The 24,843-nt window shown below is 35.6% G+C and overlaps 1 protein-coding gene across 9 annotated transcripts in view; it reads left to right on the top strand.

Moving 5' to 3' along the window:
• TRDN (triadin) overlaps positions 1-24,843 on the top strand; it is a 426,217-nt gene that overhangs the window by 169,772 nt on the left and 231,602 nt on the right. For all 9 annotated transcript variants that reach the window (XM_056125007.1, XM_056125005.1, XM_056124999.1 and 6 more), the window contains one exon: positions 11,491-11,556. In XM_056125007.1, coding sequence (XP_055980982.1) covers positions 11,491-11,556 — 66 coding nt within the window. The remainder of the gene's footprint in view (positions 1-11,490; positions 11,557-24,843) is intronic.

Below are 24,843 nucleotides of genomic sequence, written 5' to 3'. Positions count from 1 at the left end.
TAAAACAATGTCATCAGCAAAGCGGAGGTGGTGTAGTTGCTGAACATCTATCTTCACTCCCATTCCCATATGCCTGTCTTCGAAAATTCTTGAGCTTATTCACCAGCGTGGTTTGGCGCATGCCTCAGGCAACCACAAGCTAACGTCCGAGCTCGCAAAGCAGTGCAGAGATGAGATCAAGGAAGACCTCAAAGAGAGAAGAGCAGAAGTGCTGGTAGATGCGGCAGAAGCTGGGAAAAGTATTCGTAACGCCCGCCTGTCCTTTGCCAACTACAAGACCAAGATGACTACCCTCCGACGTCCTGATGGATCCATCACATCCTCCAGAACGGCAATGGAGAAGATTATCCATGACTTCTACTCTAATCTCTTCGATAGCCATGTCCACTTGCCGACATACCAAATTCTACAGGATGGATATGTCGTTCCCAATGTTCTCCCTTCTGAAATCCGACACGCCATTTCGTAGGCAAAGAAACGAACAGCACCCGGCTCAGAAAAGGTCAGAGCTGAACACCTGATGAACCTGCCGTCAGTACTCATCAATACACAGGCTCGGCTCTTCACACGCTACCTGTTTGAATGCAAGGTTCTGTCCCAATGGAAAACCAGCAGGACCGTTCTACTGTTCAAGATGGGAGACATCCATGACATTGGCAACTATTCTCCGATCTGCTTATTGTCTGTCATCTATAAGGTTTTCACTCGAGTCATCCTAAATTGGATTGGCAGAACACTAGATGAAGGACAACCATGCCAGCAAGCTGGGTTCCGCAAAGGATTCAGCACCATCGACCATATCCACATGATAACCAAGCTCATTGAGGTTTCTCGGTAGTTCAAGATGCCGCTCTGTTTAATGTTCATTGATTCTGTTGAGACAGAAGCGGTCATTGAAGCCCTAGCCAATCAGGGCATTCAAGCCCAATACATCAGGATCCTCCGTGAGCTGTATTGCGGATTCACTACCAGGATCTCACCATTCTACAAAGAAGTAATCTTTGATGTCAAGAGAGGGGTTTGGTAGGGTGATACCATTTCACCAAAACTCTTCAGTGCCACCCTCGAGAACATCATGCGATAACTGAAATGGGAAGGAATGGGAGTGAAGAGAGATGGTCGGCAACTACAACTACTATTATTTTTAATCAAAAGAAAACATGAAAAATATCTAGCTATTATTCCTTCCCTTCCATCAAAGTGAATATGCAAATATTTAATTGAATGTGGAAATATTAAGAGAGTTTTTTTATAAGGATGAAAAAAAATTTTCTAGTAAAAACATTTTTGCTTGGAATGTACAGTTTGATCAAAGGCGTCAAAGTGTTTAGTGTTTTAGGCACACTTAGAGTGGAGTCATAAAGACACTGTACAGTAATGTATTTGCTTAAAACATTTGCAAAACAGAAACTCACGTAATGTATCAATTACTAACGAGATATTCTTGGAATATCTTCACAGACAAATAATAAATATAGAAAAATACAGTAATATAACCATGGAGTTTTCAACTCTCTATAGGCTTTCTAGAAAAATAAAATAAAAAACAAACAAACGTATAATGTGGGTCACAATAATGACCAAGAAAGAACTCTATAAACAGCAAATAAATGGGAAAATGGAAAATTTCTGCCCTTTTCTAGATAATATACTTCTCACTAGGTATCTCAGAAGATACTTAAGTCATACTATCAGTTATCTTGTTTTCTTTCTCTCACTTCCTGTCAAATTCAATAATAAGTTGTATTGGATTTACACCAGAATGTATTCTGATTCTATCCACTATCCTACAGCCTGTATTCCTCATTCATAACATATATTTAAATGGTTAGTCATAACTACAGCATTATCATTATTTTTATATATTTTAATAGAATATTTCTTTCCATTTTATTTGGTTGATATATTTTTGTTTCTGCACACAATGCCGCTAATGTTCAGGTGATTATGTCGATATTATTCACTGATTTCTGGGAAAGTGACAGAGTCACTCAACAAAGACCTGCTGCATAAATGAATGAACTTACTTTGCAACCCACCTAGTCCAAGCCCACAATATCTTTCACACAGGTTATTTAAAAATAAATTTATTAAAGCACTGTGATTTACAAAGTTATTCATAGTTAAGTTTTAGACATACTATATTGCAGCACCACCTCCTCCTCACGTGTCCATTTCCTCCACCAATGTTCTCAGATTCCCTCCCAGATCCTCCCCACCTACTCCAGCCTGCCCTATTGAAAGGCACCTTTCCAAATTTGGTTGTTTGTGTCTCTTGATTTCAGTGTTACTGACTTTGTGCTTTGCATATTTAATTCTATCATTCCTTAACACCACCTTTGTAACTTAATTCCCTGAACCGGTCCTCATTATTTCTCATCTTTCCCTTTTCCCCTTCCTCTCTGTTCTTTTTTTCTTTTTCCTCCATATACTCTGGGGGCAAGGTGATTTTGGACATCCCCTCTTTAAAACATTTCATTTCCTCATCCAATTAATCTAAATATGATAGGTAAGTAGTATCATCCTGTTTTTATCCTTTTTATGGTTTACTTCATTTAACATGATGCTTTCCAGTCCTAGCCATGTTGTAGTGAGTCACATGATTTCATCATTCCGCATAGTTATAGAAAGTATTTCATTTTTATGTATACCACATCTTCACAATCCACTTATCTGCCATTGGGCATCTAGGTTGATTCCAAAACATAGCTATTGTATTGAGTGCTACAATTAATAATTGTGTGCATATTTTTTTTGAATTGATGTTTCCCTGTCACAGGGATAGATATCCAAAAGTGGAATTTCTGGGTCATATGGGAACTAACTTCTGAGTTTACTGAGTACCCTCCATACTATTTTACACAGGGTTTGGACCAGACAATATTTCCACCAAAAGTGGATGAGAGTTCTTTTTCACCACATCTCCACCAACAGAGATTGCTCCCAGTATTCTTAAGTGCCATTCTCACTGGTATAAGATAGTATCTCATTGTTGTCTTGATTTGTGTTGCCTTAATAATAAATGATAATGAGAAAATTTTCATGTGCCTATTGGCCATCTGTTGTTCTACCTCATAGAAGTGTCTGTTCATTTCCCCTCTCCATTTATTGGTGGGGCTTTTATATTTTATTGTTGGTGCTGTTGGTGCTGTTGTTGATCTTTGTGAGTATTTTACAGCTCATGGATATCAACCCTTTATCTGATGTTTTGGGTGTAAATACTTTCTCCCATTTGTTCATCTGTCATTGAGTTTTAGCTCATGTTTCTTTTGCCATGCATAAATGTTTAAGTTTATGTAGTCCTGTTTGTTTGATTTTGATTCCCTAGTCTTTGCCAATGGTATCATATTGTTGAAAACTCTCTTGAGGTCTAGTTCTTGGAGCAAATATTATTGATATAAAGAGCTATGTTGCCATTTTACTGTGTAGGGTTGTGGCTTGTACAATTGGTTATTTGGTTTATATAAGTGACATTTCAGTAGTTCATTCAGGGCTGGTTTTGTTATCACAAATGTCACCTGTTCTTGTTTGTCTGAGACTGTTTTTACTTCTCCCTACTCTAGTTTGAACATTTCTTTCATTCAATAATTTGAGTATGTTATTCCACACTTATTTGTTTGTTTTTGCCTGTACTATTTCCTATGAGACTGCTGTTGTGATTCTTATGTTATTTCCCTTATATAGAAGGTATTTCTTCTCTCTTGCTGCTTTAAGACATTTGTCTCTCTCTTTAGTTTCTACTAGTTTAATGACTGTGTGTTTTGCTGATGTCCTGTTTGGGTCTGTTTTGCTTGGTATTATTTTGGCCTTTTGAATCTGCATAGTTGCCTACCTACAGAGAGTGGGGAGTTCTCATATATTATCTCTCCCACTACTCTTTCTTCACCTTTTCCTTTTCCTTTTGAACTTCTTTATCAATGCTGGCCCGTATTTTGTCTCCAAGTCCATCTAAATGGTTCTACCCTTGTGAGATCCTGTCACTTTGGCTTGCTAGTATATTCTTTAGCTCTTTCATTTCCATTTGTATGGAATCTCTCATTTTCTGAAAAAAGTTCTTCGAGTTGGTTGACTTTCTCATCTAGTGATTCCTTAATTTCACTGCTTAATCTCCATTGCCATTTTATGTTTATTTTAACTCCTTATCAACCAGGATCAAGCTTTTTGGAGGGGCTTGGGGATTTACCTGGTCTGAGGTTCTTTGTTTCACCATTGTACTTGAGTTTTGTGCATATTAATGATGGGAATTTAGATTCCCAATTAATTTATATTCTCTCAAATTGTCAGCTAGTTACTCTCTTGAATTAATTGGCATTTGAGTCAGTATAGAGCATTTGAAATCGGAGCGCCCCTACCTATCTACCCCAAATATAATACATATAAAATAATTCATTCATAAGGATGCACTAGCAGCTGCACAGTTTTGAGGTTAGAGAATAGAGTTATGGGAACTGGAGTTAGTGCCTGGAGTAGGGCTGACATCCTGTGGTCCAGGAATGCAGGATCCCGTCTCAGGGCTTCCCTTTGTATGAGGTGTGAGCCTTTAGGCAGGGGAAAATGCCGGTATGGGTTCAAGGTGCACCTCGGAGTTTATTTCAATAACTTTCTCTTGCTGCCTTTTCTAACCTTTACTCTACAAACACTGGCTTAGTTCACACAGCTGCAAGTGATATTTAAAAAAAAAAACCCTACATGTCAGTACTAAAAATCTTTCAAAAAGCTTTCCATTTCCTTTGGGACAAATCTGAACTCACTTTAACATCTAGAATGCTCTGATTTGTCTGAGCTTGTCTTTGCTATACTCCCCCACAGACTTTTAATCAAGTCAAGTAGTTCCCAGATTAAGATTTTTGAGTAGCATTTTCCTGATAGGAAAAAATAAAACTTTCTTCATTTTTGTTTTGGGGCCACACCTGGTGACACTCTAAATCTACTCCAGCCTCTGCATTCAGGGATCACTGACGACTCCCAACAGGCTCCAGGGACCAAATGGGGTGCCAGGGATTGAACTCAGGTCAGTTACTTGCAAGGCAAGTAATTCTCCACTCCACTATCAATGTGGCACCAAAAAAAAGAAAATAAGATATTTCTTAGGTTTGTTTCTTAATATTCAAGTCCAAGGACAAGTGTCACTGTGGGAGAGGGACACTTCATACCTTATGAATTGTGGCTGTTCGTGCACTTAAAAGCTTCACACTCTTCTCTCCTCCAGAGACCCCAGTTTGTTAAGAGAGCTGCTGTTTTTCAGGGGAAAGACTACCTCATATTTGTACAGGTATTCTTTGTCAAACTGTCTCATCATTAACTGTACACTCAGAGGAAATATTTTTTTTCCTTATTGGCACAAAGTTTTGGATAGGTAAGAATTTCACCAGTTGTCCATGATCTCTTTCCAGATTTTTATTTAGGCACCATAATTTATAATACTACTAGTAATAGTTTCAGGTATACAGTGCTCCAACTCCATGCCCCTACCAGTGAATTTCTATGCTTAAATTTTTGAGGAAACTCTGTAATATCTTCTTCTATTTACTATCTTGTCAAGAGTGTATTTAAGGTATACTTTTTTTCCATATCCTCTCTAATATTTTTCTTTCTTGTCTTTTAAATAAGATAGTCTTCTAATAATAGGAGTTTGAAATATTGTATTGTTGTTTTGATTTTTATTTCCCTTATTTTAAAAGATGGTGAATATTTTTTATGTACCTGTTAGCTCACCATCTTTCTTTTTATGTTTCTATGAATTAAAATTATTTGTCCTGTTTAATCACCCATTTCCTCCATCTTGTATGTATACCATACTAGCAGCTTTTTTCTTCAATATTATTATTCAGTAATTTAATTTATAGAATAATTTTAGGAAACTCACCACAAACCAAGTGGAGCTGACATATTCTGTTTTCCTTAAATTATTTGAGACTAAGTTAATTAATAATTGGCCGTTTACTTTATAATTCCTCCAAAATATCAATTGGAAGGAATACAAGTTTAGCAATAAACAATTAAGATATCTAAAGATGTTTATGGTTATAAATCCACCTACCTTAATTCACCTACCTCGTGCAAACTTCTGAGTACTTCCAAATGGTATCCTACTTGTAAGATCTCTATTTCATAGACAAATTCACAACCTGCAATTATTAAATGAGTGGTGCTCCAGTTTATTTATTTTTTAATGGACGGTGTAGGAAATTGATGATTTCCTTTTTGTGCTTTGTAAGATTTTTTAAAAGTACATGGAAAGACAAAGAAAAATTAAATAAGAAAACAATATTCAAAGTACCTTATTTTAACAAAGAAAATTAGCAGAATCATACTTCGCCTAAGAAATAAAGCAATGCTTTGATGTAATTAAAATTTTTGTTAAATATTAAACTTTGGGAAAAAACATAAAAAACATCAGTTTACGAATTTGGTGTCAATGTATAATATAATGTAATTACTTCAGCAAATTTCAGTATCATTTTTCTCCACTGAATTCAGAACCTATAGAGCTAAGTAGCTATGGTCTGGAGGTCATGTGTTCAGTGCAGGAAATCTGGGTTTACTCTCCAGAATAGTGTGGTGATGCTCAGGTGTGGTCATCCTTAGCACTGAACTGCAGGTAGTCACCCCACACTAAAACACTACTGGGTAAAAAACAATACAACCAAATAAATAAATTTAGAACTCCCCAGATTATCTTCAGTCATAGATTTGAAGATGCTTTTATTAAATCTAAAGAATGTGATACAAATTTGTAATTATGTAATTGAAGTGTTTTAAAGTAATTTGGGTTTGTTTATACACATAACAGTGTTTCTTCCTATTCATTGTTTGAAGCCTGGGAGATTTGTAGTTTGTAGTTTTCTGTGTGTTCAAAGGACTCTTGGGAAAATTCAACTGGGGGATAAGGAATAAAATGTCTATCAGACACTGGAGAAAGTAATATTGATATTTGTTTCAAGATTTAGCAGATATACATCAGTTATCTAGAAATGTGTTGAATAGGGACTGGAGTGATAGCACAGAGGGTAGGGCATTTGCCTCGCACAATGGCCGACAGGGGTTTGATTCCTCCATCCCTCTCAGAGACCCCAGAGAGCTGGCAAACTGCCGAGAGTGTCCTGCCCACAAGGCAGAGCCTGGCAAGCTCCCCGTGGAGTATTCAATATGCCCAAAGCAGTAAGAAGAAGTCTCACAACGGAGACGTTACTGGTGCCTGCTAGAGCAAATCGATGAACAATGGGAGGACAGTGCTACAATGCTACAGTTTTAGAACAAAGAAATCACCTATAATAAAGAAACAAGATTGCACTTTAGTGTAGTGAATTTTTTTATGGTTTGTTTTTCTTTCTACATTATCTGAATTCATCTCATCACTTCGTACTTGGCTTGAGTTCTGAGAAATTTCATTCATCATGTTTAGGAAAGTAAAGAAAATATCAGAAACTATTGTTAGAAGGAATGCACACTGTCTATTATCCCCACGGGGATCTGAATAAATATAAAACAAAAATAATGTTGTCTCTTGTGAGAAAAATCTCAGAACAATGCAACATTGGCAGCTTACAAACATTCCATTCAGGTTATGGAAATATGTCAGCCAAAATCACTTAGGGAACAAAAACCAAACTTTCTTTGAATGTAAGAGTGATTTTCATGTAATAGATTGTAAAATGAAGACTACCCTTAGATTTCCAAGGTAAATTTCAACAACCCAAACCTTTGCTTGGTGAGGGACAGACTCAAGAATTTTTCAGGGATATAAATTATAAGGTATCTTCATTGTAAATGAGCTATACTATTTTTGTCAAGTTATATTTATCTGTTGTCATATTTGTTTTCTTAACTCACATGTTTATTTCAGGTTTCTTATGTCATGAGATGCAATATAGGATATAAATACATGATGAAAAAGAATGTGTACTTTATTTAGGTAGCAAAACAGCATCAGATTTCAGTAGTGCTCTCCATCATTAAAATATAAAAAGAAAACAGAACTAATGACATGTGTCACTTAAGTTTAATGACACTAATTTGCTTTAGTGCCTCCAAGCACAATAACATCCTGTCCAGGATTAATGATTTCCCTCTTAGGACTCTCATTACCACCTGGAGCTGGGGAGCCATTAGCCTTTCCTTCTCCCTTTCCTTAGGCACCCACTTCCTTAGTGCCCCCCTTGCTTGGAACCAAGCACACAGTTAAGTTGGAGAGCAGAATACAGCACTAACCCTGCTTCGCATGTTTGTTTTGCTTTTAGGAAAGACATTTCTGATTATCCTAATTGAAATTCAATTTTCTATTGTCTCTGTGACTAAAGACTGTATCACTGTATCACTGTCCTCCCGTTGTTCATCAATTTCCTCAAGCGGGCCCAGTAACATCTCCATCACGAGACTTGTTACTGTGTTTGGTATATCGAATACGTCACGGGGAGCTTGCCAGGCTCTGCCGTGCGGGCAAGATACTCTCGGTAGCTTGCCGGGCTCTCTGAGAGGGGCGGAGGAATCAAACTTGGGTCGGCCATGTTGGCTGAATACAAGGCAAATGCCCTACCCGCTGTGCTATCACTCCAGCCCATGACTAAAGACAAATAGGAAAAATAGCTGCTTTCACCATTTGTTTTGTGCCAGCTGACACAGGGCACTGAAGTGGGTGCTTGCACCAGATTCCTTTCCCTGTAACTCCTTTACGCATTTATGTGCATTTACCACAACATCCCTGCCTTGGTGTTGGTGTTGTGTGGTTTTATGGGTTATTTGGTATTATTTCTTGGTATGGGAATGTAATGTTTTCTTTTCCACCTAGCTTTGTTATTTTAGCTTTATCTCACGTAGCAAAGAAATACTCTAATGTTGAGAATATTCTAAGGGTGATAGTCTGAAACTGTAGCACTGTAGCACTGTCCTTCCATTGTTCATCAGTTTGCTCGAGCAGGCACCAGTAACATCTCCATTGTGAGACTTGTTTTTACTGTTTTTGGCATATTGAATATGTTACAGGGAGTTTGCCAGGCTTTGCCATGTAGGGAAGATACTCTCATAGCTTGGCAGGCTCTTCAAAAGCGGCGGAGGAACCAAATCTGGGTTGGCCGTATGCAAGGCAAAACCCCTACCTGCTGTGTTATCACTCCAGCCTGAAAGTCTGGAACAACCTATACAATTATAGTTACAAGAATTTCCGATATAAACTGGTTAGTTCATTGTATGTTGTTGAAGCATTACCTAATTTTAGAATGATTTTATATACTTTTTTGCTTTCAAGACTTTTCTTCATCAGTTAGTTTGCCTACAATTCCTAAGTCCCTTTCCACTTGACCAGGACAATGCCCTTTAGGACTTTGACTGCAGGGTACAATATTTCTGTTCCCATAATATTTCACACTCGCATACCATATGATAGTGACCTACTATAAGTCTGTTTCTATCAGGATCTTGGAAACATCTTTTTTCTTCTTTATCTGACTAGTTCTTATTCCCTTCACTCTCCTTCATTGATTTTGTTGATGTTGCTGTAATGAATGGGAGTTACACTCGTGTCTGGCTAACGTGCCTATATGTTTCTGGCTGTGCTGCTTGCTAGAGGTCACACACACCTATCTGTCGTGCTTGTATGCTGGGCCATAGTGCTAACTGGTTTGCACTCCATTAGCCATGGTGCTTGAAAATGTGGTCCACAGGAAGAACATTCTTTTTGAGGCATGTAAGTCATTATTATGATTTTCTCCAGGAGGTTACTGCAGTCTACCCATGTGTATTTGCCAGAGATTGCACTTTCTGGTGATACTGCTCACTCATGTTCTCATCTTTTTAGTCACGGTGCCTACCAGTGATAGCTCGCCTTTTTGTTATGTTCATCTTTGACTTTGGTGCAGCCAGAAATTGCTTACTCTGACAGGAATCATGGAGAGAAAAACTGCCAGAATCATGTTCAGTGCATGTGGAAGACTAAGGCTTTGGACTCCTGACTATAAATGCAAGGCAGGCACATTTATGATCTGTGAGATTCCTCCAATATCTTACTTTTTTTGGTAAGATCGTTTTATTGAAGGCCTATTCATTCTAAGGAGCATGTGCACTTGCATACTTACGTTCTTGGAAAAAGAATTATTCCATGTCTAGATATCTATGACTTATAAATGAAATGGAAGTTAGGGTAGAAATTTTATTTTCTGAAAAAAAATTTTTTGGCTTTACTGAAACAGTTTGAGAGGAATTTTAAGTACAAATCTGAACCCTCTATTCAAATTCAGCTTCAATTCTTAGTAGTTGAGTATTCTGAATTCACACTCCAGTGTTTCAATGAAAACTGGAAACTTAAAAAATGAAAATGAAAATTGCAATGAAAAGTATAATTATACTTAAGAATCTCATGAAGTTTAAATGATTTACTCCAGCAAAACTATGAGATATATCTTATATGGTATAAAATAATAAACTTTATTTTTATGCCTGTAAGAAGATGCACAGGAACGAACTAAGCTGAGTCTGACAACTTAAAAGAATACCCTGTGGTGAATGGAGACTAATATCTCCTTGGCATAAAACCTGCATGTGCTTTTTTTCTTTATCACCACAGAACATGGTATGCATTATTCTGTTGCTTCTTGGAGCAACTTACAGAGTGAACTAATTTTGACAAATTCTAAAAAAGGAAAATTTCCAGCAAGCAGGCAGGTCTACTGACATTTGATAATATCTAGTTGTCAGTGAAATTTTTAGAAGGGCCTATGACGGTGTTGATTCTTAGACAAGAAAAAATTAAAAAGATAAAGCAGGAGTTTATGAAATTATAATTAATGATAAAACACTTTGCAAGCATTTCATAGGGGATCACATGTTAGTTAATATTTACAGTTCATGGCCCGGATGGTTTTTGTTAATTAAAGAATTCACTTGGGATAGGGAAGCACTTGGAAACAATAGTAGGTTTTTATGAGGTTCATAATAAACCCAGAGACTAGAGGGAACTTTTCAAGATTCTATAAAATGGAATATATTTTCCCTTTGGTTCATTATTTACTTAACTGCAGGTCATTTATTCTGTCAGAGAAAAGGTACCTGTTCAATATCAAAAAGCCTATGAATTTTAACCTTCTTTTCATTAAAAACTGATGGTTTTTAGTTAAATGAAAACGTTATTTTTCCATGTATTAGAATTTCATACAGCTTTTGTGATATGATTTTCCATAATTTAATGTGTATAACTGAAAATAAATTGCTTTACTTGATTGCATGTATATTTTCTATTAATGAAGTCCAGTAGAGACATTTAACACTATATATAACGATAAAAAATAATATATTCAGAAATGGTTCTGAATATAACTGATTCTGTGTATGTTTCCAGATAAAGTCTGCACCTAACAGCAATTTTCTTATTGCATAATAATTTAAATTTTATGCTTCTGATCATGAATTATACATTTTGAGAACAGAGCTGACTTTTAGATGTAGATATTAAATTTGTTTTTTCCCTCCTAAATATCTACTACTCTGTTGTATTCACAGGACAAAGTCCAGCCATCCCACCCCCATTACCAAAAGAGAAAGCTTCAAAACCCACTACTCTTGAAGGCAAGTTTAAATCTTTTGCAAAGATAACTGTATGTAAAATTGTAGAAAAACAGAATTGTAACATTAACATGAACAAAATGTTTTTATTCTTAAATAATTTATGTTTAAATTGAGCTTACTTTTTCTAAATTTACCATTTGCTTCTTTTAGAAAAGCCAAATATTTCTCTTAGAATTATATTGGTGACTATCAGTTCCCAGGAGAATTATAAGCTACATAAATAGGAATTTAAGTGCAAAAGTATAAGAGCAAAAAATATGTTTTGAAATTTCTTCAGCTTACTCACAACTTGATCAATTAAGGTTCTGGTGGCAGAATATCTGTATTTGGGAAACTCCAGCTTTTACTTAGTTGTGTAAATTTGAGAAATTGCTTAAATTTTTTTCATGAGTTTGCCATTCACAGATGGGATAACAGTACTCACTGAAATATGATGAGGGTAAAGTTTGACATATCTGTATAAATGCATGCATGTTTTGTGGATACTATATTAAAATCCTTTATAAAACTAGTAGTCAATACTGGTAACAACAATTCTTCAAATTATAATTCTTCAAAATTATCCAAATTAGAAGTGGAAAGTATCATCTTAATCATAATCAGTTTCATTGGAAATTTAAAACAATTTTTTAAATATGCATTTCTTTCTTTGACTATTATTTATTAAGTCACAGTTATAAAATCATATGTGGTGTTGTCAAAACTTCTGGGGACTCAGAGATTAATATAAAATAGTTCTAGCCCTGCAAGTCTTAGTTTGCGAATACAAAACTTAAGTAATTAAAGACGAGCAAATATGAAGTGCAAGTAACAAAAGTCAAATGCACCACTATTTTTTTTATAAGTATAAATGAACTTCTCCTATAGACCATTATAGCATACCTTTTATCCCTATATCCCACACAGAAAGGGACAATTTGTATAAACATCTATATGCAACAATCATTTGTCCATCTACTCTGTGCAACAGCTACCTGTTGGCACTAGTTACCCCTTTAAAATAAGTATGAACACACTTCACTTGTATCACTTGTATCACTTGTCATCCCGTTGCTCATTGATTTGCTTGAGAGGGAACCAGTTATGTCCCCATTCATCCCTGTTGAATGCTAGTGTAGCCCAACGGTGTCTGCTCGTTCCAGAAACACAAAGAGCATCACACAGTTCAGGGTCTTGATGAAGAAGTCTCTCGGTGGTTCACTGCCTTATTGTGGTGGGAAGGGGGTGGCAACGGTGCCATGAACACATTTATGAGGGATTATCTGGGGAAAGGTGAAAATTATTAGCTAGAACTAGAATAAGACCTTTTAAGAAAAAGTTTCATTGTTCCAGAAATTGGAACATACAACAAAATGGATTCTAGTCGAGCACACCATGGTTTTATTTTGTTTGTTTGTTTGTTTGTTTGTCTTGTTTTTTGTGGGGAGAGTAACTGAAAAAAGTTGAGAAAGATCCCTGTTGAGAAAGTTGAGAAAGATGCTTCTTTACAGAGTTGACTACTAAGCTCTCTTCCCAAAGACAAGCTGGCTGCCCATCAAGGAAGGTTGTAGCATTACCAATAAATAAATAACTGACATGTTGAAAAACATGGATATAACAGTAGTGTGATGCAGATAAACACAAAGATTTAAGCACAGACAGAAATAAGGAAACATGAAGAGAGTTTAAAAATGCTGACAGGTGTGCAGAGAATAGATCATGAAGTAACCTGGATGTTCCAGTTGGAAGTTATGTCTGTTTTTCAATTTTTGTTGAGAAACATTGAATGGTTAAGCAAGTGAAAAAGTATTTCACCTTTTATATGAATTTATCAATAATATCTCTTCTTAGTCATCTAGTTATCTTTTTCCTTCCTTCTTATTTTTTCTACCTTTATTTATTTTCATTTTTTTAATTCTATTTTTGTTTGTAAATGTTTGAGATCATTCAGTTTCATTTTCAGCTGAGGAATTTTCACATTCTTTTCAATTTTTTAAAGCACTTGATTCAAAGCATGAGAGTTACACAAATAATGTAGAGTACATCTCCTTCCTTGGGCACTATGAAATTGTTTCATTTCTTTATTATCAGCCTGTTAGTTCCTTTATAATCTTTCAAATATTTGGTAAATATGCAAGTGAAAATATTTACCCCTTAGTTAAGTTCTTTTCCTGTATAGTATGATGAAATTTCCGATGCCAGACATAAACATGTTCATTTTGAAAGATTAACTTGACTTTGTTCTATTGAGGTATATAGAGCTGTGAGGATTCAGAATCCTGGAAAAAGAAAAGTCCAAGAAAGTTGCAAAATTTAAATAAAAAATATTCATGGATGGATCAGTTAGTCTAAGCATCTGGATGTATATAAGGGCTAACAACGTGGAATTAGAATGATACTTGGCTTTTTGAGTTAAGTATTCAGCTATATAGTGGAGCCATTAGCTAAAAAGGGAATCATTTAAATAAAAACTGCTCAGTGTGAAGAACTGGAATGAAATGAGATCAGACTGAAATATGAGAGTTTACTGGGGAACATGTGTAATTACTGCATAGACTGTCTAAATTGTCATATGGAATTTTGAAAAGTATTACATGATTGTACACAAAATGATAAACTCAAAGAACTTGTTATGTACACATACCTTGACATATTTTCCCCCAAACCTTATTTTCTAGTGAATCTCCAATAATGAGAACTGAGTGTGTGATGTTTCAGAGAGGAATTATCTGTATTTCTAACTTCTCCTCAGATGGGTTTTCTGCATATTAATTTTTGAGAACTGTTGTTTTATATGTGCTTCAAGTAGTCTATTTAACAAAAAGTTAAATGTGCATGCCTATTTGTCATTATTATTTTGATTATACATTTTAATTTTAAATAATAACCAGGGAAGAATTAGACAAGTAAAGTTTTCCTAAGGTTGTAGTGTAACACCGTGTTCTACACAGTTGTTTCACCTGATAGTGACTCTTATTTGTGGCTCTCTTGTACTCAAGTCAAATTTATTTAAAATACTGTATGTGGAATTTCTATATGTATGTACTTGATATTTAAAAATCCTATTACTTTCAGTCATCACCAAATGTAGAGAGAGTTACTGTGTTAAATTAGTAATACTCTGGACTGGGATTTTAATTCTCTGATCATGGATATTTATATTATGTATACTTGAAAATAAGGGTCTTTCACACTTATTTTGAAAAAATGAAGATAAAGTATGGGGCATGAAATTTAATTGAGCTCTGTAAGAGGAATGTGTTCTCATCTCTATCCAGAATATTCTAGCAAAATTTACCATCACAGAATCATCTGAAAATTTAAATTCTGATTAGATAGGTGTAGCATGGTACCCAATATTCTTTTTTTTTCTTACCAGGATTCTGGTTACTTCTGATGCTGCTAGTCGATAACCAGAATTTATTAGTAAATTCCCCAAATTAAAATGTTTTAACCATTTTAATTTAGTACCACTCAACTTAGTGGCCTGTTATTGACTGAATGTATTTCCAAATGACTGTAATGCCACTTGTAGAAAAAAAAATGACTGCTATTTTTCTGTGAAAATATGGAAGATTTCATATCAAGTTTCTAGATATACAAGTGAGCTAGAGAAATACAACTGACAATGAGAGGAAAATGTTGTATTATACTTGCAAATTATATCTGATGAAATATTACATAGTATATGAAATATTTTCATTTTGTTAAGCAGATGATTTGCAAATTTTTAATAAACAGGTATTGTATTAAGATGAATATGGAAAAAAGGAATTTGGTCATTAGATATCATGTTGAGTTTTTTGTCAGGTTTTACTTAAAGCCTCCAAATCTACCTTTTTATTTTTTGTTTTTTTTTTTTGCTTTTGGCTTTTTGCATCATACCTGGCGATACTTAGGGGTTACTCCTGGCTTTGTACTTAGGGACCTGGTGGTGCTCTGGGGACCATATGGGATGCTGGGGACCTAATGCAAGGCAAATGCCGTGTCTTCTGTACTAGCTCCAGCCCCATATATTTTTTTCATAAAAAATATATATATGAATATTTAAAAAATAATCAGAGTTTGAAATTGTTTTCTTTCAACAAATTCCACTACAGACATATTTTGTTTTATCCATGCAGGTATTTTTAAGATATATACATAGCTCTATGCTTTATTTTATTTAGATCTGGAAATTGAACACAGGACTTCACACATGTGAGGCATGTGTTCCACCACATCCTAGAACCTTGTTAATTGATAATTAAATATGATCTTTTTAGATAAAATGGACGATTCACTTGGCTTTAGATGTCTTTTTTCCCTGGAAGTCAAGAATGGTAATTCATGGTGAGAGTGTCATCATAGTAAGAGCTTGCTCCTAAGTGAAGATGGTCACTGCTATAGCACAGATTCTATTAGTCAGGACTCCACTGTAAATATTTTTAAAACTTAACACCTTCTGAAAGGCTCTGTCTCCATGAAGGTGTCATTTAAAAGGGACACAGTTAATTCCACTGCAATGATTAGTTTTAGATCCAGTGATGTGTTTGTGAAGCAATTTTACTATTTTTGTCATATACTTAGAATTATTTAAATATTTCCTTTCAGGCAACCTGTGATTTTGTTCAATTTCTATGTATTATAGATAGTTTTCTAACACACAAATCTCAAGCTTTCATCTTTTGTCTATCCTTATAATAGATTGCATTTAAACATTAAAACAATTCTTTTTTGGGGGGAATTCCCAAGTGGAGTTCAGTGGACAGGCAGCCTCAACTGGTCCAATAGTTCAACTTAAGGGCCCTTGGAGGACTAAAATTACCCAGTGCAACCCTCTGCTTCTGAGGGTCCTCCAGGGCCTGGAAGCACAGAAGGGGCTTCAGGGTTATATTTGATGCTGTTATAATACCATGAGGTTCTGGGGGTGCCAGCTTGCAAGGCATACACATTAACCCTCTCTAGCCTCTTAATAGAATTTGTAACTTGACTCAAATGTAGTTGAGTTTATCAAGAACAAAACAAAATATGAACTATACTAGACCTGGCCTTATATCATTTACATGTGTAGTATGAAAAGATTTTAGAAAAAAAAGCATAGAACCCTATGTAGAGATAAATCTGTTATATTTCTTTTAGCATTTGGACAATAATAATTTGTATAACTTAGGCTAATTTGACCCAAAATTAACAAGTTACTAGTTCACTACTCAAATATTGATGGGTCAAGATGACACTTAAAAACACGTAATGTACCTTGAGTTTTATTGTTGTAATAGAAATAAATCAAGGGACTCCAATAACCCAATCTGAGTCAATTTTGATAGTCAGATTATTTAAATTTGAGTGTCTCTTACATTTGAACAAAGGTTCATGAAATAACAAGTGACAAATATTTTGTCTATCATTTTGTCACTTGTAAAAGGATGTGTCTCTTAAATGAGTCTTTTAAATTATAAATATGACAAATATACTTCTATATTTAAGGTGCAATTTAATTTGACATTTTAACCTGGAGCCAGCCACTGTGTTTAATGTAACAAAAATATAATAATATTGTAGGATTACAAGCCTTTATTATTAGTATCCACTCTTAATCTCAACGGCATTTTTGCTTTGGGGTGCTGGCACTGATCAACTTATGAGAAGTCCATATTATTAGGCAGTGCTGAGTTCATGGGCTTTGTCAAGGCTTGCAGATGTGCTGCCTCTGACTTCATTAACATAATTGATTAGGAACTAGGACATATTTAGTATTAATCAAGCTGTTTTTAGTGAGGCTGATTATGCACAGTCCTCTTGATGCACTATTTTAGTCTGGAACTTCCTTAGGACCAAGTTGCAAGAAAATAGCATTATGTAAAAAAGGAACTTACATGTGGCAATAAAGCATGCTATTTGAGTTGAAGAATATATTATAACAGGTCAAAAAGGGTTTTTTTAAAAGGGTTTTTTCTGTAAATATTTTTAAAAATACAATGTATATCAAACTTAGTTATTGCTTTCGTTCACAGAGAGTTAGAAACAATTTGGGATTTTGTCAGAAGACATCTATAAAAAAATCAAAGACCCAGTTATGTGTGAAAAAGTTCTGTATATCTATAATAGCCTCAGAAATTTTCATTGTTTTCATAACACTTTAAAAAAGAATGTTTCTAGAATATTTACTTTATTCTGCAAAATATTGACATAATTCTTATCTCGGGTCACTTACCTGATGACTTGAAGTTGTGTTTTGTTATCTTTGAATTATATTTTTCAACCATCACATGCTTCATGTAATATAATTGAAGCTTTATTGCTTTAACTTCTTGTGTATAAAAACTAACTATATTTTAAAACAATTCTTTTCTTTGATTCATACTATTAATTAGAATGGCTAAGTAAAATTAATTATAAGAGAATATTGTATAATAACTACCTCATTTAATCATGTTGATCATTGTGGTAAATTTGCACTTAATTATGAACATAACTTAAATAAGATTAACCTAAACATGGGTCTACTTTATATCAGGATCTTACAAGAGTGTTAACTTTTGTGACAGAACTAATTTGTTGGTATACTGAAAATTCCCACAAAATTCCATAGTAAAGTCTTTTAAAGACTAAAAAAGAGAGTTGGAGTGATAGTACAGTGGGTAGGGCATTTACCTTGTATGTGGTCCACCTGGGTTTGATTCCCAGTATCCCATATGGTCCCCTGAGCACTGCCAGGAGTAATTCCCAAGTGCAGGGCCAGGAGTAACCTTGTGTATCGCTGGGTGTGACCCAAAACGCCGAAGAAAAAAAGAAAAAAAGACTACTACAGTTATCTATTTCACACAAACAAAAAAAAAAACCTCCCTCACCTTATCAATTACAATCAATACCTTATTGTATATATCATCTTTAGAGATTGTTTGACCTCCTAGCTGAAAATCAGGCCCTCCTTAAACATTTTGTGAAAATGAACTCCTCAAAAGTATTAAGCACCTTTCACTCTCAGAAAAAGATTAGTTTGTTATTAAAAGTTCATGCAACTCTAGGCAAAATTTTCTACCCCCTGCCAACATCAAAATAGAAATCAAAAGATCTAAAAAACTGTTCCTTAAATCAAAGTTACCCCAAATTATCTTATTATCTTTAATAAACAACACTCATTTTTTTCACCTCTTGTGGTCAGTCCAAACCCCACCACTCTCCCACAACAAATGGTATGATTGTTACTGACATTAATTTCTGAGGATTTTATGACTTCCTACCACATTTAAATACTGGAAACAGCGTAAAATTGCTGTGACTTATTTGTTCTGGAGAAAACGTAGAAGAAAAAAATGAGTGATGATTATTAAGTATATGCCCTACTTTTAAAATTTTAATATTTTACTAAGAGCAGCTTGCCTGAATTCAAAGTAGCAACAAGAATAAATTCTATCATATTCCTGAATAAATATATCATTGGCACTTAGTATTAGAATTGTAAATAATATACGCTATTTAAATTAACAATAAGAACTTGAAAGAGAAAAGAGTACCAGCTTCCAGTAGATACTAATCACTTGTATGATCTTTGACAAAGAGGTTGGTTTGCTAGTTCTTCATTTCTTTAAATATAATCTCTGAGTTCGGAATTTAAATCTTATCTGAAGTACGTTTCTAATTTGCTTTCAATTTTAGGCTATACCTAGCTATGATCAGTGCTTACTCCTGGTTCTACACCCAGGGATCACTTCTGGAAGTCACTCAGGGGGACCATATGGGATGTAGGGATCAAACCTAGTTTGTTCATATTCAAGGCAAACACTCTACCTGCTGTACTATTGGTCTGACCCGTTTTCTGATTTTTCATATCCAGAGATTTCAAGCTTTTATTTATTCAATCTTTTTTAGGCTGGTAAGTTGGTAGTTCTTTGAGAAACAGCAGAGTAAAGATAACAGAGTTCTGTATAGTGGTTAAATTGTCTTTATACATGAATAAGGTATGGTTGTGGCCTAGATAGGGATATCAAATGTAATGGGGGAAAACAGCATGGCTCTCTGCAGTAGATAACACAATGATGTTTTTCTTTCTTCTTCTTTTTTTTTAAACTGAAATAGAAAAGCCAGAGGATAGATCACAAAGCCCATAACGTTAGGAGAAACAAGAGATATGAGCTGGGAAAAGGTATACAAGGAAATCATAAAAGTATTAGGTTTATATAGATTGAATTGGCTGGATTTGTTTAAAGAAGAGTATTATAGCAAACTTATTATAAGATAATTTCTTGCCATAGGATGTATGCAGAGTCAATGTTCTATAGAAACTAGTAATGGTTTATTTACAGTTCTATTAAACCAAGAACTTTATCACCTTAGCTCTTCAGAGAGATGCAGCCTAAGAAGCAAATGACATAAAATAATAAAATAGAAATTTGGCTCCAGTTCTTATTCCATTACCTCTATGACACAATAAATTTTATTGAACTTTTGGCCAATATAATGATATTTCTTTTGGGTGTGTGTTGAAATAAACTCATATTTTTTGATAACTTTTAATGGAATTAACCATTAGTCATAAATTTTGATAAAATATATAAACAAAGTTACATTTTAATTTAGAAAGTTGCTGAGAGGCCTGGATGAAGTAATATATAAATAGTTTAGTACATTTTCAAGCACAGTCATAAACTCAATCATTAGCAGTTATTATCATATAATTCAGTGTTATTTTTTATTTTTTTTATTCTCATATAACAATGAAGTAAAAAGTAACTCCATCAATGACATTAGCAAGTTTACATGAAACAGGTTTTGGGAGATAGTGAATTCAATTTTGACCTTTCTATCATTGTCCCTGGCAACCTCAAAATAAGTGACTAAAGTAATCATTGAAATAGTAATTATAAAGAATTGAGCAATGTTATGGCTAGAGTTGAAGCAGAAAAGTCATATCTGATCTGTAACTGAGGAGTCACCGGAATGGAGACGGTTAAAATAGGAAAGCCTTGTAACCCTAGGAGAAAGATGCTCAATCAAAGCTATGTACTTCCTAGAGAACATACCATCAAAACTTATGCATATTGCAAGCCTCTGACATCATGCTCCTCAGATATCATGGACATCTAAAATGTTGCTTTTAATATTCTCCATGCACCGAGGTAGAAATTGGAGAATAAATACCCTTTTCTTCTTTTCACTTTCTTCTCTATTCATATTTAACTCTTGACACTGCTCTCATAAAGTGAAATAAGTCAAATTCAGAGAACAAAGGTCTTGTTAAACACAGTCCATAAAGCTTGAGCAGAGAATTAAAGTGGAGAGAAAATGAAGAGGCTGCTGTTTGTGTTCCAGCATGTTGAACTCTAAGTCCCACATGAACTCTCTAGGTTGTGAAGGAGAAAAAATGCAAGTTTGGGAGGCAAAACTTAATCATAGTATATGATTTCATTAAGCACGTGATGGGGAACACAAGTTCTCTTGTTTTTTTTTTTTTGTGGAAGAAAATTTTCTTTTAAAATGCTCTGGTAGGAATAATGTGTTATATTTCCTTCCTGTCTCAACAGAATCAAAGGCCTTCTTTAAATCAATGAACGTTAGACAGAGCGGCATCTTGAACTCCCGAGATACCTCAATGAGCTTGGTTATTGTGTGGATATGGTCAATGGTACTGAATCCTTTTCGGAATCCAGCTTGTTCACATGGTTGTCTTTCATCTAGTGTTCTGCTAATCCTATTCAGGATGACTCGAGTGAATAGTTTGTAGATGACAGACAATAGGCAGATTGGGCGATAGTTGCCAATGTCGTGGATGTCTCCTTTCTTGTATAGTAGTACAGTCTTGCTGGTTTTCCATTGGGATGGAACCTTGCATTCAGACAGGTAGCGTGTGAAGAGTCGAGCTAATGTATTGATGAGTACTGATGGTAAGTTCTTCAGGTGTTCAGGTCTGATCTTGTCTGGGCCAGGTGCTTTGTGTTTCTTTACCGACGAGATGGCATGTTGGATTTCGGAAGGGAGAACATTGGGAACGACATATCCATCATGTGGTATGTGGTATGTGGGCAAGTGGATGTGGCTATTAAAGAGATCTGAGTAGAAGTCATGAATAATCTTCTCCATTGCCCTTCTGGAAGATGTGATAGATCCATCATGATGTCGGAGGGCAGTCATCTTGGTTTTGTAGTTGGTGAAGGACAGGCGGGCATTACGAATGTTTTTCCCAGCTTCTGCTGCATCTACCAGTACTGCTGCTCTCCTGTTTTTGAGGTCATCCTTGATGGCTTTTCTGCACTGTTTTGCCAGTTCGGACATTTGCTTGTGGTTGCCTGAGGCACGTGTCACGCCACGTTGGCGAATAAGTTCAAGAGTGTTCGAAGAAAGACGGTTTTTTGTGGTTATCTCTCTCTTGGCATTCCTTGCACAATCATGGAGGTGCTGAATCATTCGATCGTATTCCTCATCAATGTTGTCAATGATGGCATCTTCCCATGTTGCTGCAACAGAGCCAAAAAGTTCCCAGTTGGTGGTTGTTCTGGGAGTCTTCTTCTTAAACCTTGCATTCTTTTCTCCTCGTTCTGTGAGGTAGAATTTTGCACGAAGAAGACGGTGATCTGATCCCGTTTGGAATTTTGGGACAACAGCAACATCGGTTAGGCAAAACCGCCGATTGAATATGATGTGGTCTATTTCATTGTGGAACCGTCCATCGGGAGACTCCCATGTCCAACGTTTAGATACAGCCTTTTGGAATTGTGAGTTACCATGGAAGGTTTTGGTTGACATGATGAACTCAGACAGTCTGTCACCTTGTTCGTTCCATTCCAGGCCATGGGTTCCGATGTGGAGTTCATCGACTGATCTTCTTGGTCCTATCTTGGCATTAAAATCACCGACAATGATCTTGTAGAAGGTGTGATCTTCTTTATAGAATTTCTCCAGCTCCATGTAGAATTTCTCAGTTTCTTTTTCACCATAACTGGATGTTGGTGCATAGACAACAAAGATAGAAACTGCCGGTAGTGAGCCACATTTATTCAAGTGTAATCATCCGATTCGGGTTGTTAGGCATTCAAATGAATCAATGCTTGTGACTAAGTTTGTGTTGACAAGGATACCGACACCACCGACGCCTCTTTTATTGAGACGGAAGCGGTCATGGAAGCCCTAGCCAATCAGGGCATACAAACTCAATACATCAGGATCCTTCGTGAACTCTATTGCGGATTCACTACCAAGATCTCACCATTCTACAAAGAAGTAATCATCCATATCAAGAGAGGGGTTCGGCAGGGTGATACCATTTCACCAAAACTCTTCAGTGCCACCCTCGAGAACATCATGCGACGACTAGAATGGGAAAACATGGGAGTGAAGATAGATGGTCGGCAACTACACCACCTCCGCTTTGCTGATGACATCGTTCTAATAACACCAAACATCAGCCAAGCGGCACAAATGCTTGCGGACTTTGACCGTGAGTGTGGAAAGGTCGGACTACAGCTGAATCTTACGAAGACAATGTTTATGAGAAACAGTCTTGTTCCTGACGCTCCATTCGCTCTCAATGGAACCACCATCTCCGAATGCAACAGTTATATATACTTAGGTCGAGAAATCAACATGATGAATGACCTGGCACCTGAGTTACGCAGGAGGAAGAGAGCGGCTTGGAATGCCTTCAAGAGCATTGAAGAAATAACTAAAAGGACAAAGAACCTCCAGCTACGAGCACATCTCTTTGATTCCACTATTCTTCCTGCATTAACATATGCCTCAGAGACCTGGACCCTACGAAAACAGGATGAGAACGCTATTCGGGTCTCTCAAAGAGGAATCGAAAGAACTATGCTTGGAATATCACGATTCACTCAAATGAGAGATAGAATCCGGAGTTCTGATCTTCGTCAATGCTCAAGAATCAGGGACGCTGTCTCATTTGCCAAGACATCAAAAATCAGATGGGCTGGACACGTAATGAGGTTTACAGACAACCGCTGGACTAGAGCCATTACTGATTGGATTCCACGAGACATCAAAAGATCACGTGGACGCCCACCTATAAGATGGTCAGACTTCTTCGTCAAGACCCTAAATGATCGGTTTGAGGCTCTGCATGTTCCTAAAACGAACAGATACCATTGGGCTATGCTAGCACGCAACTGGGATGAATGGAGACGTTACTGGCACCCGCTCGAATAAATCGATGAATAACGGGGATTAAGTGATTAAGTGATTTCCTTCCTGAAAATTCACAATGAACATTAAATATAATAATCCCAAAAATTCTTTTCAAAACCATATCAAACTTGGGAACTCAGTGACTCTCATGTTATTTTGATCACAGTTTCTTTCTCCAATAATACTTATAAATCTCACAAGAAAAAATTATCTTAAAAATTCCTTGTGTTATGTTGGTGAGATAAACCAATGTGTTGTAAATACACTTTGTACGCAGGAGAGTTGGGTTCAGTCCTTCACCTCAAAATTCCCCAAGCATTGCCAGTAACCCCTGAACACCAAATCAGAACTAGCCCCTGAGGACTGCAATGTGTGATTCCCCTCCCCCAATAAATATCCTGTGTCACACAAACTTGAATAATGAACATAATTGAAATTTATGTACATCATGATATGAATGCAATTGCCTAGTGCAAAGTTTTCTCAAGAAGATGAATGCGGAAAATAGCCATATTTTAGTCAAAGTTCTCTGGAAAAATTAACATAATACAACAAATATAAAAAAACACACAAAGTTACAGCAGACGTTCTTCCATCCTATCTCTCAAATCTTTTCTCTTAGACCCGTAAGTGGTTTGATGAGGTCCACATAAACCATGGAATGTTATCTATTATATTTAAAGTTTACTGATTTAAAATTTAATTTCATCTAGAATATTCCTTCAGAAGCAACATCTACTTGTGTTTAATTAAGCAACTTTCACCATATTCTCTAGCCAACAAAGACATTTCAACTATCATCATGAAATGAGATGAACTACCTCATGCATAGAGATGATATGATGCCAATAATGAGAGAATATAAAGGAATGAAGGATAAAATAGAAGAAAATACTAAAGGGAAAGGAGAAAGACTAATACATTTCATTGTAATTGTCAATTAGATAACGGTGTCTTGCTTCTAATTTTTTAACTGCCACATACAAATATGGAACATAATCACTAAGTTTGAATTATAAATCTGATTATGACTTTCAATTAGTCTGATAATCTTTTAAAGATTTATATTCCTTATCTACAAGGTGACACATCTAAGTATATGATAAGCTGATAAAATATTATACAAACTATAACTTTTTAAAAAGATACATAAATTAAACAATGGTATTAATAATTTTGAAAACAATT

Source organism: Sorex fumeus, unplaced genomic scaffold, assembly GCF_029834395.1.
Source record: "Sorex fumeus unplaced genomic scaffold, SorFum_2.1 ptg000054l, whole genome shotgun sequence".
Lineage (NCBI taxonomy): Eukaryota > Metazoa > Chordata > Mammalia > Eulipotyphla > Soricidae > Sorex > Sorex fumeus.
Note: the sequence above shows the minus strand (reverse complement) of the source record. Positions and strands in the feature narration are given on the sequence as shown.